The sequence below is a fragment of the Equus quagga genome, chromosome 13 (assembly GCF_021613505.1).
Source record: "Equus quagga isolate Etosha38 chromosome 13, UCLA_HA_Equagga_1.0, whole genome shotgun sequence".
NCBI classification, from domain to species: domain Eukaryota; kingdom Metazoa; phylum Chordata; class Mammalia; order Perissodactyla; family Equidae; genus Equus; species Equus quagga.
The window spans coordinates 103,869,044-103,885,551 of record NC_060279.1 but is presented as its reverse complement, the minus strand read 5'-3'; the positions used below and the strand labels follow the sequence as shown (position 1 = coordinate 103,885,551).

At 54.1% G+C, this 16,508-nt stretch overlaps 2 protein-coding genes across 5 annotated transcripts in view; both read right to left on the bottom strand.

Moving 5' to 3' along the window:
* SLC7A9 (solute carrier family 7 member 9) overlaps window positions 1-5,439 on the bottom strand; it is a 33,219-nt gene extending 27,780 nt beyond the window's left edge. For 2 of the 3 annotated variants that reach the window (XM_046683521.1, XM_046683519.1), the window contains exons 1-6: window positions 5,372-5,439; window positions 4,687-4,878; window positions 1,814-1,961; window positions 1,271-1,513; window positions 677-802; window positions 334-433 (exon numbers count right to left, since the gene is read on the bottom strand). In XM_046683521.1, the coding sequence (XP_046539477.1) occupies window positions 334-433; window positions 677-802; window positions 1,271-1,513; window positions 1,814-1,961; window positions 4,687-4,773 (704 nt within the window). In that variant the 5' untranslated portion in view covers window positions 4,774-4,878; window positions 5,372-5,439. The remainder of the gene's footprint in view (window positions 1-333; window positions 434-676; window positions 803-1,270; window positions 1,514-1,813; window positions 1,962-4,686; window positions 4,879-5,371) is intronic. The other variant, XM_046683520.1, reaches the window with a different exon arrangement.
* Window positions 5,440-16,025: 10,586 nt separating this feature from the next.
* The window catches only part of CEP89 (centrosomal protein 89), a 74,659-nt gene continuing 74,176 nt past the window's right edge, over window positions 16,026-16,508 (bottom strand). For both annotated transcript variants that reach the window (XM_046683641.1, XM_046683643.1), the window contains exon 20: window positions 16,026-16,502. The gene's annotated coding sequence lies outside the window, so the exon portion shown is untranslated. The remainder of the gene's footprint in view (window positions 16,503-16,508) is intronic.

Genomic DNA, 16,508 nt, shown 5'->3' with positions numbered 1-16,508 from the left:
CTGGGCAGCCCTTACTACTTCCAACTCAGCAGAGCCTGTATGTGTCTGGTGAAGCCGCTGGCACAGGGCTGTGCCCTGCCTGCTCACGGACCACTTTGTCAAGGCTGGTGCCACGTGAGGGGCTGGGAAAGGCACAGGGGTCTCAGTGTCTCTGGGGTCCGAGGAGAACAGAAGGGTGAGGGGTGGGGTGCTTAACAAAAGGGAGACGTGACAGTGAATCTTAGGGTCCTGCCAAACCCCAGCAAGGAGAAGCTGTGGCTTTCCATGGGGTTTCCGTTATGGTAGTCTAGAGGACCCCACGACCAGACTTGTGACGTGTGAGGAGTGCCTTACCATCCGTCATATGCCCAGAGGCCATTGTAAAATGCCAGACTGATGGCTCCCACGGACAGTCTTGTGCCCTCAAAAGAATTTTCAAAATTCCTTGTATTCCCTGTAATTAAGCGAGACAGTGCATAGCGGGTGTCAGCTGAGCAGAGTGGGACTTTGCATCATCCCCGTGTGAAAGACAGGGATGACTTACGACCTCAGGTTACCAAACAAACTCTGAAAAGTTGGGAAACTAAAGACTTCCTGTTGAATTCCTGCCTTTGAGATATGCTTAGGAGCAAGCCCACCAGAGGAAGAGGAGGTCTGTGCCGTGTGTGGCCCACCCTCCCCTCCAGCCCCAGGTCACCTTGGGCCAGGAGGACAAGTCCACTGATGATGATGATGGCCACGATCACCAGCTTGGCCGCTGTGAACACGTTCTGGACGTAGCTGCCCAGCCGCACGCTCAGCGAGTTCACCGTGGTGATAAGCACTGGGAAGAGTCGGGGGGTGGGGAGGGCAACATTCTGTGTCGATGGGCTCAACAGCTCCCTCCTTTCTTAAGGCCCTGGAAAGAGTCTCCTTTCTATTGCCAGGCCCACCCCAGCCTCCTCTCTCCGGCACCACATTCATCAAATACACCTGATGAGGACCTTGAAATCCAGCTGGGGCTGCCACCCTCCGAGGGCAATGGAGAAGCAGCCAGGCCCCAGCCAAGCGCCACCCTGCAGGACAGCCTGCGGCCACCCCTCCCTGACAGCTCCAACGGCCCGCAGAGCAGGGACACCAAAGGGTGACAGGCTTTGGGCCAAAGCCAGACCCTGCCCTGCTTCTCGCCAGTGCCTCCAGGCCCACTCGGCCTCTTTCTGGACGTGGAGGAGCCGAGGCCAGAGTCCCCCACATCATCTGTGCCAGGACTTTTTTCTGACCCCTGCCCGGGGTGTCAGACTTGGGTACTCACGGATGACGGCGGCAGCCAGGAATTTCACGACAACCTGAGGAGGCTCGCAGCCCGAGTAGAAGGGCGCAGCAACATACTCAGAAAAGCTGAGACAGATGATGGCAAAGGACGAGGGCTTTATGACGAACAGGCTGGTCCAGGAGAAGAGATAGGCGGGAATGGGCCCAAAGGCCTCCATCAGGTAAGGGTACTCGCCCCCGGACTTTGTGATCATCGTACCAAGCTCCGCAAAGCACAGGGCACCTGGAACACGGAGAGGAGGACGTTCCCTGGGCCCCTGGGGAGGTGTGGCCCTGGTCAGAGGGAGCCCTCCTCCCCTCGGGGGCCGTGCTCACAGGGCCCCCCCACTGTGCCCTCTCATTGGACTGCCCTGAGTCCTGGCCATTGGACACGTGGCCATGTCAGTGCAGCCATTTACACCTGTTTGCACACCAGCATTGAAAGGGACCCCAGCAGCAGCAAGGCCAGGACACGCACAGTGCTCGCATTGCCTGTCCCCACATTCAAAAAGGAGCGTTCATTGGGGAGTGGCATCTTTGTTACCCAGTGTTGCAAGAATCCCACAAGCCGCCCATATGATGAGACAGGGCCCCACGGCTTCCGTGTTCCTGAGCACAGACTTGGGGGAAATGAAGATCCCAGAGCCGATGATGGTGCCCACGATGATGCAGATGCCGCTGAGCAGGCCCACCTGGGACGGGAAGGAAGGCAGCGGAGAGTCAGTGCTGCCACCTGGCCCCAGCTCAGGCGGTCTGACCAGCCCTGTCCCTCCGGTGTGGCCGGCACAGCCCCAAACAGGCCTGGGTCCCAGGGGCTTTCACCCCGTGCTGTTGCAGGGGTGACATCGGGGCCCTTTTCCCTGGGCTTTGCTTATAGTAAGTCAAGTCATCCTTGCAACAGCCTCATGAGTTGGGTAAACCATTATCATGCCCATTTTTCAGAGGAGACAATGGAGGCGCAGAAAGGTTACCTTCCTGCCCAGGGTTACACAGCCAGTGCGGTAGACCTGGCTCAGGTCCGATGCACCAGCCACTACCTTTACATCCTTAACAGAGGAGCCCAGGGATGGAGCTGATTTAGCAAAGGTGCCCAACAGGAAAGGCCCTCAGGACTTGCCTCCTGGCTGGGCAGAGCAGAAGGGGGCTCCTCCCCAAAGCTAAGAGTGAAGACAGGGTTGGGGGCCCAGCCAGGGGCGTCAGGGGCTGCAAGTGGGGAGTGGTGGACACCAGAGGCCCCCAGGGACAGGAACACTTGGGGGCTGTGAACTTGCCCGCAAGCCCTTTGTAAGGTGTGATCTGCCCGCCAATGAGACCGGCTCAGACACCACCGTGTGGTTCCGTTCCCATGAAGTTCAAGAACTGGCAAAACCAATCCACAGGGAGAGAGACCCAGGGTTGAGGGGCCCATCTGGAAAAGGGCAAGAGGGAAGCTTCCGGGTGATCACTTTGTCAAAACTCATCAAACTGAGCACTAAAGATCTGTACATTTCACCGCATGTAAGTTAGACATGAATCAAGGGGGAAAAAACTTTTTAAAAGGAAGAAAATGCCTGATTCAGGCCCCTACTTGTAACGTCAGCCCTCGGAAGCCACGGGCCTGATTTCTGGAGCCCGAGGTGAACAGGCCAGCACTCGCCTGTCTGGGCAGAGGCTGCGGTCAGGGCTGGAGCCCAGGGAACAAGGAAGACCCCAGCTGCAGGCTCGAAGGGACACACGCCTGGGGGCGGGGTCCTGGGAGCAGTGTCAGCGTCCACCAGCCTTAAAGAGAGTGGGCCCCTGGGCGGTCTCAGCTTTCCTCCGCTGTGGCCCCGGCTGGCTCACCCACCTAGGAGCCTCCAGAATCCTCCTCCTGCCGACATCTGCATTCACCCGAAGCTGCCTGAGCAGGGCTAGCTCAGCTGTGCCCCTTTCACGGCTGGAAGGGAGGGTGTTGCTGCCCATGAGCTGACTCCTGGGGACCGGAGATCCCAGGCCAACCCACAGTCAAGCTGATTTGGGCTTGGCAAGCCGAAGAGTCGAAAGAAAGATTTCTTGGATTCTCAAGGTCTGGCAGTAGTGCACTTTTATTTAGAGAATAGTGTGGAGTAGCATGGGGACAGGACCCATGGGCAGTCAGAGCTGCTGTGTGGGGACAGGACCCACGGGCAGGAGGATCTGCTGCCAACATGGGTTGAGGGTAGGGTTAAATTTAAGGCATAGGTATGTGAGTTATCTCTTTACAAGGCAAAGGAAAGAATATGTAAAAAGAGTTGTTAAAATGGTATCAGTGCCAGTGGGGTCTGGTTATTGGGTGGTCTTATAACTTTTAGATAAGAATCAAACCGGATTAAGTAAATGGCAGAAGCCACCACCTTAAATATTATCTTCAGCTAAAGACAAAGGAGGATGTTGGTGGTGGGGGGATCAGTTACATGAGGTTACCAGACAGTAAACAAGAGCAAGATTATTATGCAGCCTTAAGTCCTTGCCTTCCCCAGTAAGAGTTTCTAGAGATAAGGTCATCCCCCCTTCCTCCTGGTGCAGAGAGGGAGACACCCCCACAGATGGGGACTTCCTTCACAAATGCAACTGTCTTTCATCAAAGGGCAAGCAAATTCTACTCCTCAGAGCCTCCTTCTCGTCTGCAGTTTTTAAAAGTAACCAGCCCAAAATAATCCTTATCAAAGCCACGCCATCCCCCTCGTCACCCCCCAAATCCCTCCTCCACCTCCTCTGCCGCCAGGCCCGGAGCTCCCGGAGGCTCTGCCTGGCGCTCCACCCACTGTCCTGCCCTCCTGCTCGTGCTGGGGCCCTTGCTCATCTTAGGAGCCCGAAGCCCACCCCTCCATGCCCACCCGCTGCTGTGGTCCACCTGGGCCTGGCACTGCACAATGTGGAGCCTCGAGCACCTTTCTGCCTCCACTGCCCCGCCCCGCAAAGCTCCCCCTCCCGGCAGAGCCAGCCTGTCTTCCACACACTCTGGCCCCTCTAGGCCACGGCACCCCCAAGTGCAGCCCTTACGCATTCCAGCTCAGAGGGGTCCCCTATGTCACACGCATGTGAGACTCACCACCCAGCTAGACTCGCTGAGACGCAGTGGGAGCATCCCATCACTGGGGGTATTCGAACAGAAGAGGAACAGATACTTCGTGAAGACGGTACAGAGGGGACTCAACCATCAGAAGGTCCTCTCTGACCATCCCTGAAGAGGCCTGAGCTGCCACTGGCCCTCCGGACGCCTGCCCGGCACACAGAAGCACATATGTATTAACTTCACGAGAAAATGTGGAGTTCACTGGCGAGAGGGAAGGAGGTAAGGCCAAGGAATCTTTCATGTAGAAACGGACTGACAAATCAGACTGCCGGGTCCTCTCCCACCGCTGCTGATTAACATGAACACAGCCCTGCTTGACGGGGCGGGCCTGCCGGGCGCCTTACCTCCTTCTGGAGACTTGTGGTCTTGGGTTCGTTACTCTGGATCGACTTCTCGTCCTCTCTCCTTTTTCTCAGGCTGGGCTCCTCCATTTTCTGCTCCTGCCGGTTCTAGGAGGCCACGGGCCTTGGTTCCGCAAACGCTCTGGCAGACAAGACGCGACTGGAGCTCAGCGCGGGCTCTTCCCGTTAACGCATCTGTGACGTGGAGCCGACGCCCAGAGCAGATTATTAGCTACTGTTGCAGGAACTGCCCTTGTCAATCCCTTAGGGATAACCTGCTCGACCCCAGGAACGACAGTTCATCGTGACTGCTGTTCAGGCCTCTGACGGACAAGGAGCCTCTGCGCTCGGTTCCAGACCTCCCCGTCAGATCCCAGGCTCCAGGCTCACCGCCTGTGCTGTCTCCCAATCCTCAGCAAAGACATGCTTGGAAGTCATTCTGCCTCCACAGTCCACAGAGGAAGGAATGTTTTTCTTGTAATTACTTCCCAAGATTAAGGCACCTTGTGCGTAAGAGCCCCACAGTATACATGTTTTCCCTTTGAGTGATGCAAGGAATGAAAAGAGCTGCTGAGGAAAATAAGCTCCAGTCTGAACTAGTGGATGGTCATTTCCTGTCCACTTTCTCTAAACAAAGTCCCCCTCCAGGCCCCGGCCAGGTGAGCGGCGACCTTCCCCTCATCCTTACCTTCTGCCCGACACTGCAGAGGCAGGGAGCTGCCGGCTGGCTGACCGTCTGCGTCTGCCTGGTCGTGCCCTGGGAATGGCCATGTCTTGTGCCCAGGAGCAGAGGAAGCCAGAAGGTACAGAGGTCAAGAAAGGTAATTATTAAACACCTTTTCTTATTTTTAGCGATGAAGCTTGGATATATCGCACAAAAAGGGGAGGGTCGGGCAAGCCAGTTTCTCTCCAAAAATGTTTTTCATTTTGTTCATTTGTGTCTAGTCGTATTCCTTAGCCACATTCCCCCAAATCAGCTGCATCATGGAAGGAGAAATCTCCCTAAGGACTGGGACCAGAGGAGATAAACTTTGGAACTAACTCCTTTATTACCTTAATAGGCTCTATTTACAGCTCCAGTCAGCCAGCACCAACAGTCACGCCACACAGGTAAGTCCCCAGATGTTTTCCTCCCACTGTGGAATTTCCTCCCAGAGTCCTCCATCTGCCTTCCACCTAGCGCTGACCAGGCAGGCAGGACCGTGAGCGAGTCTTTCGCACTCACCTTTGGCAGTGACTGGGTTTCGGCACCACCTGGAACCACAGGAGAGTTTGGGAAATTGGGACGGGCAGTGAGGCCTCCCACAGGTCCTGCCCATCTGTGCGTGTGGCTGGGGCCATGCGCCCCTGGGGTCTGGGGGCGCTGATGCACAGCAGGCCAGGCTCACGTTCATTCAACTGCGGGGTGGGAAGGGGGAGCAAATGGTCATCAGTTCCACACTCTAACGTCCCTGATGGGGAAACTGAGGCCCCAGAGAGAATGAAGTACGTCGAGGCCATAGAGCTCTGGCCTTCTCCAAGAGGAAGCAGAGGGGCTTCAGTTGCCCACACAGGGGCTGGGACAGACCCTCCCCCCACCCCCAAACACAAAGGCTGGCTCCAGAGGCAGCTCTAATCCTTCATCTCAGATAAGGCCTTCCCCTGGGATGGAAGAGCCCAGCCCGAAGCATTGTTGCTCTTATCACAGCCATCTCTGCTGGCTCAATAGCATCCCAGGGATCCAGAGACCAAAGGTCGCAGGACAGAGCTGGGTGGGTCCCCGGGGGTCACTTAGGGAGCACTTTGGGGCAGGCCGACCTGAGAGAGGGGCGATTTCTCTGGGTGGTCTCTTAAAGCCATCGGGAGGGTGTGGGGACCCTTGCCATCCAGTCAAAGTCCTGATGTAGAAGTATGTTGGCTGCCCCCTTAGTGGGGCCAGGCCTGCTCATCAGGGCACCTGCCCCACTGCCCGCCACACCCAGAGCCCCAAGCAGAGTGTTCATTATCCAGAGCGTGGAGGCCAGAGGGCCTGCAGCCCTAGCCAGCCGCTGCACACAGGCTTGTTTGAGTTGCTCCTAAAAGTGTTTGCTAACACTGCAGCAGGAACGTGACATTGGGCCCATCCATATTTACAAGGCTCCAGAGTACTCCCTGGATCTGGAGGCAACTCAAGGTTGCCCCCAGAGGGCGAATATTCTAACAGAAACTGTAAAGAGGGCAGGGTGTGGTGGTGGGTGGGAGGGCTGCCACCAGCCACGTGGCCTTGGGGTCACTTATTCTCTCTGCAAGCATCACCTTCTGAATCTGTAAGAGGGGCTCCTACTGGCCCCCCTGGACCCGGGGGATTGCAGAAGGCTCTGCGGTAAACTCGGCCGTCTGCTGATGCAGAGGATCTGGTCTTCTCGGGCTGCCGCCAAGTGCGGACTTTGGAAGGTCCGGGCATGGGGATCCTTAGCTGAGGGTCAGAAGTCTGCCTCAGTGAACCGTTGGTCCATGGTGAGCATTTCTTTTCATAAAGCTGTTGCTGCTGCCTTTTTGCTTTTCCCCAGCAGAGTGAGTTTTCAACCAATTATCTTAAGGTTTGTTTTTTTTTTTCCTCAGGGAAAATTATCTGGATTTGTTTAAAAAACACGATTTGGTCTGCCAATTATTCTTTAGGAAGAATGAAATAAGAATGTGTCTCGTGGTGCATCCGGCTCTTCAACCACGGGGCTGACGTTTTACCTCGTGCAGTCGATTCCCTCCTACAGTCATTTCCTAAGAAGTTTCATGGTATTTTTTTCCATCCAACTCCATTATTTCGTAAGTTTCTGCTAAAGCTCTTAACTTCACTTTCAAACTGTGCTTTTTCCAATTGCCAAGATGCTTGCAGTTTGAACATAGCCACCTCCGCATTTTATTTCATCGTCTTATATTTGGTGCACGTGTGCCTCCGTTCTCCTGGGATGTTTTCGAAAGATGTGTGGAGCCCGGCGGTGAATCCATTTCTCCCCAGCACCTTGGTTTCTTGTCCTCTGATCCACCTACCACCACAGCAGAGGCAGAGTCAGACATCTGGACAGATGCTGGATCTCCCTTTACCACTTAACGTTTGTTCCAGACCTGCCTTCAAGTTTTCAAACTTTCTTCTGTTCTCCCTAAGTTCGCTCGGTCCTATTCCTTCCCGCTGCCGCCAACTGTAGTGCAGAGCTTTGGGGGGACCCAGAAGCCTGTAGAACAGGTGTTTACTTACCTACCTGAATTCCAACCAGAAGAACCCATAAAGAGTCAGTGGAATGTGCAAAGTCTTCAGATGTCATGGACTTACAGTCAAACCATAAAACCATTAGCAAGGAAAGCACCATTTAAATACTTATCTGGGAAACAATCCGCTTCTATATTATATCCAAGAACTGCTGGGATAGTGCAATTCTACCTTAGGACTGTGTCCATCATCTTTTTTTCTGGAGATATAACAGACATATAACATTAGTTCCAGGTGTACAACATAATGATTCAATATTTGTATATATTGCTAAATGATTACTACAAGAAGTCTACTTAACATCCATCATGACTCATAGTTGCAAAATTTTCTTTTCTTGTGATGAGAACTTTTAAGATTTACTCTTAGCAACTTTCAAATTTGCAATATGGTATTATTACTGAAGTTTCTACCTTTGACCACCTTCATGACTTTGTCCAACACCCCCAGCCTCTGGCAACCGCCAATCTATTCTCTGTACCTATGAGTTCAGTGTGTTTGTTTTTTTCATTTTTTTAGATTCCAGATATATGTGAGATTGTACAGTATTTATCTTTCTCTGTCTGACTTATTTCCCTTAGCGTAATGCCCTCAAAGTCCGTCCATGTTGTCACAAGAGGCAAATTTCCTTCTTTTTTATGGCTCATGTTCCATTGTGTATATATATATACACACCACATCTTCTTTATCCACGCATCCATAGATGAACACAAGTTGTTTCTTTTGAATCTTGATTATTGTGAATAATGCTGCAGTGAACATGGGGTGCACATACCTTTTCAAGTTAGTGTTTTCTTTTTCTTCAGGTAAATACCCAGAGGTGGAACAGCTGGATCATACGGTGGTTCTATTTGTAGTTTTTTGAGGAAGCTCCATACTGTTTCCCATGGTGACTGCACCAATTTACATTCCCACCAACAGTGCACAAGGGTTCCCCTCCCTCCGCATCTTTGCCAACACTTATTATTGCTTGTCTTTTTGGTAACAGCTATGCTAACAGGTTTGAGGTGGTATCTTGCTGTGGTTTTGATTTGCATTTCCCTGATGATTAGTGATGCTGAGCACCTTTTCACGTGCCTATTGGCCATCTGGTTGTCTTCTTTGGAAAAATGTCTGTTCAGATTCTCTGCCCATTTTTTTTTTTTTAAGATTGTCACCTGAGTTAACAACTGGTGCCAATCTTTTTTTTTTCCCCCGCTTTTTTCTCCCCAAATCCCCCCAGTACATAGTTGTATATTTTAGTTGTGGGTCCTTCTAGTTATGGCATGTGGGACGCCACCTCAACATGGCCTAGTGAGTGGTGGCATGTCTGCGCCCAGGATCCGAACCCTGGGCCACCGAAGGGGAGCGTGTGAACTTAACCACTCGGCCACAGGGCCGGCCCTCTGCCCATTTTTTAATTAGATTGTTTGTTTTTTTGCTATTGAGTTGTATGAGTTCTTTATATATTTTGGAAATTAACCGCTTATCAGATATGTGATTTGCAAATATCTTCTCCCAGTTGGTAGGTTGCCTGTGCATCTGTTGGTGGTTTCCTTTACTGTGCTGAAGCTTTCTAGTTTGACGTAGTCCCACTTGTTTGTTTTTGCTTTTGTTGCCTTTGCTTTTGGTGTGTTCGCCGTTTTTATGTGTTCCAAGTAACATGATTTTTCATGGATAATCTCCTTGGGGAAACCAGTACTCTATTTCAGAGTTTCATCTATTTTTTTCTAAAATGTGACTCCCTGCCCTGCTCCCTAACCTCACACCTTGTCACCATTGCCCCTTTCAGCCTGTGTTCACGAGTGGTGGAAGGGTGGGTAGTTGGCAGGGTCAGGGAAAGAGGGTTCCAGTAATCACAGGTCTCTAATGCTCTTTAATAAAGAGTGACTATTTTTGGTAATCTTTTTTCTATCTGCCCAGCATCCACCTCTGAGGGGAACTGGCCCTCCTGTGAGATTCTGGTGGGCCATCAACCAAAGAACCCCACTGCCTCCAGCCTCAGGGGAGGGCTCGTGACCCCAGCTCAGCCAAGAGGACACCCTTCCCCGGGAGTTTGTGTCCTGCCTGGAGAAGTTTGGGGAAGGTCGACAGTGTCCCACCACTGAACCCCAGGCCTGTCCTGGTTTCCGTCCTTCTCAAAACATGTTGTGAGGCAGCCAGAGTACATTCCAAAATAGTTCCCTCTTTACCTTAACATTAGGCAGTTTCTGTTGCTTGTAACCCAACCTCGGTTTGCTATGTAGACTACACACGGATCCTTCACTTTCAAAGAATTATCTTTTAATTAAAAAATACCCAGGACCCTGCTGAACAGAGTGAAATGTTGATGATGCTCCAGGGAACAGATGCCCCTGGTACCCTCAAGGGGGCAAGTGCTGGCACCTGAGTGGCAGGAGTTAGTTGAAAAGAGGGGTGGCCACCTGCGCTCCTGCACTCCTCGTACACCGTCCTTAACAAGCGTTTTCACGCGGGGAGACCGAACACACGGGGATGGTGAGCAAGGGAGACAGAGCACCCGGCACGGAGACGGGGAGCCAGCCTCTGAGCCCTCAGTGGCAGGGCTCTTCACCCTTTCAAGGAGGCTGCCTCGTGGATTCCTCTGATTTGAAATCCACTTTGTCAGCCCAGCTGGGGTCCTCACCAACTACCTCGGTCCTGCTGTTTGGAGACACTGCGCCAGTCAAAGCAGCCCAGCGGGGCCCTGCAAGCATATATAAGCTAGAAGGAAACCCTCCATCCCCCCACCCAACCTCACCGCCCCCACCCACCCCACCCCTGTCAAAAATGAGGAGACGTCAAGCCTGGGAGGACTGGGAAGGGCAGAAAGTTGCCCATCCAGACCGGGACCCCCCACCCATGGGACTCACTGACCCCAGGACACCCGATAAGGCACAGACCAGCCATGTCCCCTCCGCCCTCCCAATTGCCAGCTACTCTAACTGCTGACATCAGCTCAGCTCAGAGCAGAGGGCTGCCAAGGACCTGGCCACACTGAGTACTAACACCCTCCCCCCTGCCCCGACTCCTCCTGCCGCAGCCTCCCAGCCTGCCCTGTGGTGTTTTGGGTGGATGACGTTTCTGATCTTTAAAGAGGATTCAGATCTCAGCTCAGCACCCAGGAGGCTCCAGCATCCCAGCCTGGGGAGGGCACTCCGAGCCCACGCTGACGACTGCCGCCTTCCACTCCTGCAGACAGAGCCTGGGATGAGGGACCCAGGCCCAGCCGGCTGAGCACCAGGCCAAGTGCCGGCAACTCTTCCTTAAATCTCCTTCTCTGGCCACTCTTTACTGACCACACTGAGCACTGGGGAGGGTGTGGAGCAAGCAGAACTCTCACACAGTGCCTGCCGGTGGCAAGGCAAAATGGTGCAAACATCTAGGAAATAGGCCTGGCGATTTCTTTTTTAATTGAGGCAAAATATATACAACATAAAAGTACCATTTTAGCCATTTTTAAGTGCTCAGTTCAGTGGCATTAGGCACATTCACGTTGCTGTGCAACCATCACCAGCATCCATCTCCAGAATTTTGTCACCTTACCAAACTGAAACTCTGTCCCCCAGCCGCTCCTTCCCCAGACCCTGGCAGCGTCATTCTGCTGTCTCTGTGAATCTAGGGACCTCGTATGAGGGGAACCGTACAGTATTTGTCCCTCTGTGCTGGCGGCTTCTCACACAAACATACATGGACTCCATGATGCAGCAAACCAGCCCTAGGGGTTCACCCAAAAGATCTGAAAACATCCGTCCCCATAAAAATCTGTGTACACGTGTTCACAGCAGCTTGATTCATAACGGTCTCACATTGGAAACAACCTAAATGTCCGTCAATGGGAAAATTGCTAAACGAATTGCGTATTCATAAACGGAATCCCATTCAGTGATAAAAAGGAATGAAGTCTGCTGACAGGTGCCTCAGCCTGGATGCATCTCAAAACCACGACATCAGGCCATGGAGCTGGACACGCAGAGTCAGCCTGCATGCTTCCACCCGTATGAGGTTCTACGACAAGCAGGACTAAGCTATGGGGATAGAAGTCAGAACTGGAGGAGCGCCCTCTGAGTGGACAGAGCACCGTGGACTTGTGTTGGGGAGGGACAGGTGTGGAGACAAAGTGCCTCGTCCTCCAGGGCACGTGCTGGCGAGTGGAGTCTGGGCTAGATTTTAGCCCCACTCACCCCTTGCCTGGGTGCCTTTGTGCAGTGCACAACCTCACGGGGTGGCCCTGCAGTCTGTCCTGTTTAGTGAATGGTCCATTCTGTCATGAGCTGCTTATACATTTATTGCCCTTTCTGTGTCTGTATAACAGCTTCTTTCATTGATTAAATCACTGATGCGTGCCACAGTGGCGGGAGGAAGGCCACTGGTTTGAGGGCCAGTGGTCCCAGGACTGAAGCTTACCAGGGCTGTGGGGGGAACTGTGGACGTGTGAGTCACGGGCAGATCCATGCAGGGGGAGCGTGGACAAGAAGAGATGGGGCTAAGGACCCAGCATTTAAGGAACGAGTGGAGCCAGGAGAGCGCAGCACCGCTGGGCCCACAGCCACAGTGGCCTCGCTGAGCTGCAGGCGGCTGGGGCCTGGTCAGCAGTGGAGTGGAAGCTTCAGAGATGGCAGGGCAGCAGCCAGGCTGGGGCCGAGCAGAGCGCCAGGGGCTGGGCTCTCCGCAGAGACCCGAGACTGTGGGGTCCAGGAGAAGTTTCTCTTTCAGAGGGACACACCTGAGGAGTCTGCACTGCTGATGGGAAAGCCTGCGTCGGGATGGAGGTTGCCCAGAGGGAGCTGGACTTCAGGTCGGGGAGTATCTAGGAGTGTGTGAACGCCCTCCCGGATGGAGAGAACCCCACCTGCTGAGCCCAGCTGCTTGAGGAGTCAAGGAGATGACAGTCAGCCAGTCTGAGGGGACGAGTGGGTCCATCCCAGACAGTTCACAAGCCTTGGGAGCAGGATTTGCTTCAGCTCCTGCCCCCTTCTGCCCATTTCCGCTGGTTCCACTTTGAAAACCCTGCCTCTGTCGGGGGGCACCACAGGGCCAGTGCTGAGCAGTCACAGATGCTGGTTGAGGCAGGGGACGAGCCAAAGGCCCGCAAAGGAGATCTGACCTCCCTTCCCTCAGACTCCTCCTCGCCCCTCGCCTCGGGGCCTTTGCACACTTGCTTCTCCGACACCGCTCCTGCTTGAATTGCTTGAATTGCGGAGGCCCCTCCTTGAGAAGCACTTTCTGTGGACTCAGCATAGAGTCCCTCACTCGTCACGGCAGGCTTCCCATCTTTCTCCGCCCTGGCGCTTGTCATAAAGTCTTCAGCGGACGCGGCACGTGTGCGCCCCCGGGCCCTCCCCAGCCCCGCAGACGTGCGCGCGCAGCAGCCAGGCGGGCTCGGCCGCGTGGCGGGGGGCGCGCACGCTGGGCGGTGGAGCTCCGTCCGGGGCAGACCGGCCTCCGCGGACGCGCGGGGGACACGCCGGGGCCGGCCGGACGCGCCTTCCTCCGCAGCCGTCTGCGGGCCCCGCCGACCGAGGCAGGTAAACGGAAGGCCCTCTGCGCCGCGAGAAGCGTCCCGCCGCTTCCATCCCTGGACAGGAGACGGACGGGCGGGGTGCCCCCCGGACCTCCGCTCGGGCCTGCGGGCGCCCCAGCCCCGGGAGAGGGGGGGCGGGACGAGGGCCCCGTGTGCCCTCCGCGCTCGCGGCGCCGCAGGCAGCCGCCCGGCAGGGCTCCCCGGGGCCCGAGAGGCCGAGCTGGAGCTGGGCCTCCCCGCCCGCTCCCCGGATCCGGGCGGCCGCGGCCCTGGTGCGACCCAGGGCTTGACGGCGGGATCGGGACTAAGAGCATCAGCTTTCTGGTAAGAATGATGGAGGTGATTCCGAAGAAAGAGCTAGACGAGGGACCAGTGGCTGCCTCGGAGCAGGACCTCCAGGGCAGGGCGTCGCTGCCGGTCCCGTCTGTGGCTTTTGTCGCGGCCCCTCCCCGCCCGCGCCCCCCTCTCCCCCCTCCACTCCCCCACTGCCCTCCCCTTCCCCCCGGTCCCGCCGAGAAGCCGCCCTGGGTGGTCTCGGCACACTTTTCTGGACTAAAGGCCTGTGCGCTCTCGGCGTGCTCCCTGCTCCGTGGCTTGTCCTTCCACTTGGGTAAAAGGTGTTAATTGATGGAGTCAAATGTTTCTCTTTTCCTCTGTGGTTAGTGCTTTCTGTATCCTGTTTAAGAAACCCTTCCTTGACCCAAAGTCATGACTTATCTTCCAGAACTTGGGTTTGCTTTCGCATTTAGGTCTATAACAGCACTGTCCCAGAGAAATGTAATGTCAGCCACAAATGTAATTTTAAATTTCAATTTTTCTAGTGGCCACATTGAAAAAAAGGTGAAATTAATTTTAATATTTTATTTAACCTAATACATACAAAATGGTATTATCTCAATATATAATCAATATAAAAATTATTAGTGAGATATTTTACATTCTTTTCATACTAAGTCTTCCATATCTGTGTATATTTTACACCTGTAGCACATCTTAATTCGGGTCCTAAATTTTATTGGAAATACGTGGCCTAACTTCATAAAACTCATAGTTGAAAAGGTAGGTTCGCACAGCCATGTGTTCTAACACACATCAAAGTACTCCTGTAGGGGCCGGCCTGGTGGCATAGTGGTCAAGTTCCCATGCTCCACTTCTGCCGCCCAGGGTTTGCAGGTTCAGATCCTGGTGCTGACTTACACACTGCTAGTCAAGCCATGCTGTGCTGGGTGTCCCACATACAAAATAGAGGAAGACTGGCACAGATGTTAGCTCAGAGACAATCTTCCTCACCAAAAAAAAAGTTTTCCTGTAACCGCACCAAGACCCTGCTTGCTCTGGAAACGCGGCTAGGGTGCTGCCCCAGCTGTCTGTCTGTTCAGAGCGCTTAGCATGGTCAGTGAGTACGTCTGCCTTCCTCATTGCTATTGTTCTCAACAAACAGTGCACACAGATAAGCACCCAGTGTATATCTGCTGAATAAATGAGTTACATAGACAATAAAATTTGAATTTTCCCCTTCTTTAGCGTGGATGATCCACTGCTCTGCCTAGAATGGAGCTATTGGAAAAGGGCAGGTCTCCCTTTCTTCTCAGAGGCTGAGGGGCAAAGGAGTCACTTGGGATCCCATGGCCCCTCTGTATGGGCTGACAGCTGCTCACTTGCTCTCATGCCCACCCACACTCCGGCCCCTCTCCACTCGGCCCTGACTTCCCAGGGCTGCTTTTTAATGATGCCAAGGGCAGCAGGGCTCACTTGAGGTCCTGGGTCATGTTTACAACTTTACCTGGGGTTACTGTCAACCTGGTTGGGACGTTTCTGACGCCACAGAACCTCACCAGGACCGAGAGGGAAGAGCCTGCGTTCCAGCTCAGAGAGGAATGTGCAGCGAGACGTGGAGCAGGAGCACCCCCAGCAGTCCAGCTCCCCTTGGACCTGGCTGACCTCGTTGCCCACCGCAAGCGCCAGCCCCGAAACCCTCCTGCTGCAGCGTTCCTGCCTCTGCTCACACTTCCCGCTGCCCGTCTCCAGCTCCCTGGACCCTGTCTGCTCTGCAAGGCCCAGGCCCTTCGGCTTCTCCGTGAAGCGCCCCAAGTCCGCTCTCCGTGCCTCTCGGCCACCGTGTCTTGCGCTGCCTTGCCCACCCTGCCCTCCTTTGCATCGTGGACACTGAGCTCCCCTGCCCACATCCTACAGCCCCGCAGGAGGCGGGCAGAGCCCACGAGCAGCTCGACCCCTCCTGCCTGGTCACCGTGTGCTCCAGGGGTCCCAAACTTGCAAAGTACATTCGTAATGGGTAGTAAACTTCAAGCAGAAATGTAAAAATGGTCATTTCTTAAGGGAATAAAATGTTCTCATAAAAGGCAGGAAAAAGGGACAGTGGTTCTCTAGGTGATGTGACAGCGGCAGTGTTCCCATGGACAGCCCCCCACCCCGCACAGGTGTGGAAGGGCAGACACTCAGGCTGCTGCCACCCTCCAGCTGGTCCACAGATGATCGGACAGTCGGCACAAACCCCCTTGAAATAACATCCAAGTCGTCTGCTGGGCCATCTTCTGGGAAGATGATCCATAGTTTTAAACCCTGGTGAGTCTTTCTACCCCCCGTAAAATGAAAATAAATGAGAATTGTTTAACTGTTGAACGAGTTTAATAAAATGTAAAAAGAACTATGATTTTCTATCTCAACTTCCCATCTAGCAATCAAAGGCAACGTGCCTAACTTTCATCCATGACCAAGGACCAGTGCTAACAGCACACCTGCCACCATGCAGGCCTTAGCTCACAGGGGTTTCGTAGGAGGATGCATCCCAGGATTCTACGCTCCCACCCACTGTTTAAGCCCTTTGTAGCCTGATGTCCCTGTGTTCTTCCAGCATGCTGGGGACGGGCAGCCCTAGACAGCTGGCATTACCATCAGGAAGTCCCAGTGAATGGTCCTGAGGGGCTGGGATAATCTTCCTGGGGAGGTGGCACAGTGTGGAGCAGAACCATGGCCCTGGCATCCTTCTCGGTGGTGGCAGTGGGACAGGGACCCCACCTTGGTGCTCAAAGTCAGCGCTCTCGGCGGGGATGCGCTATGTGACCCCAGAAAAATTACCTTCCT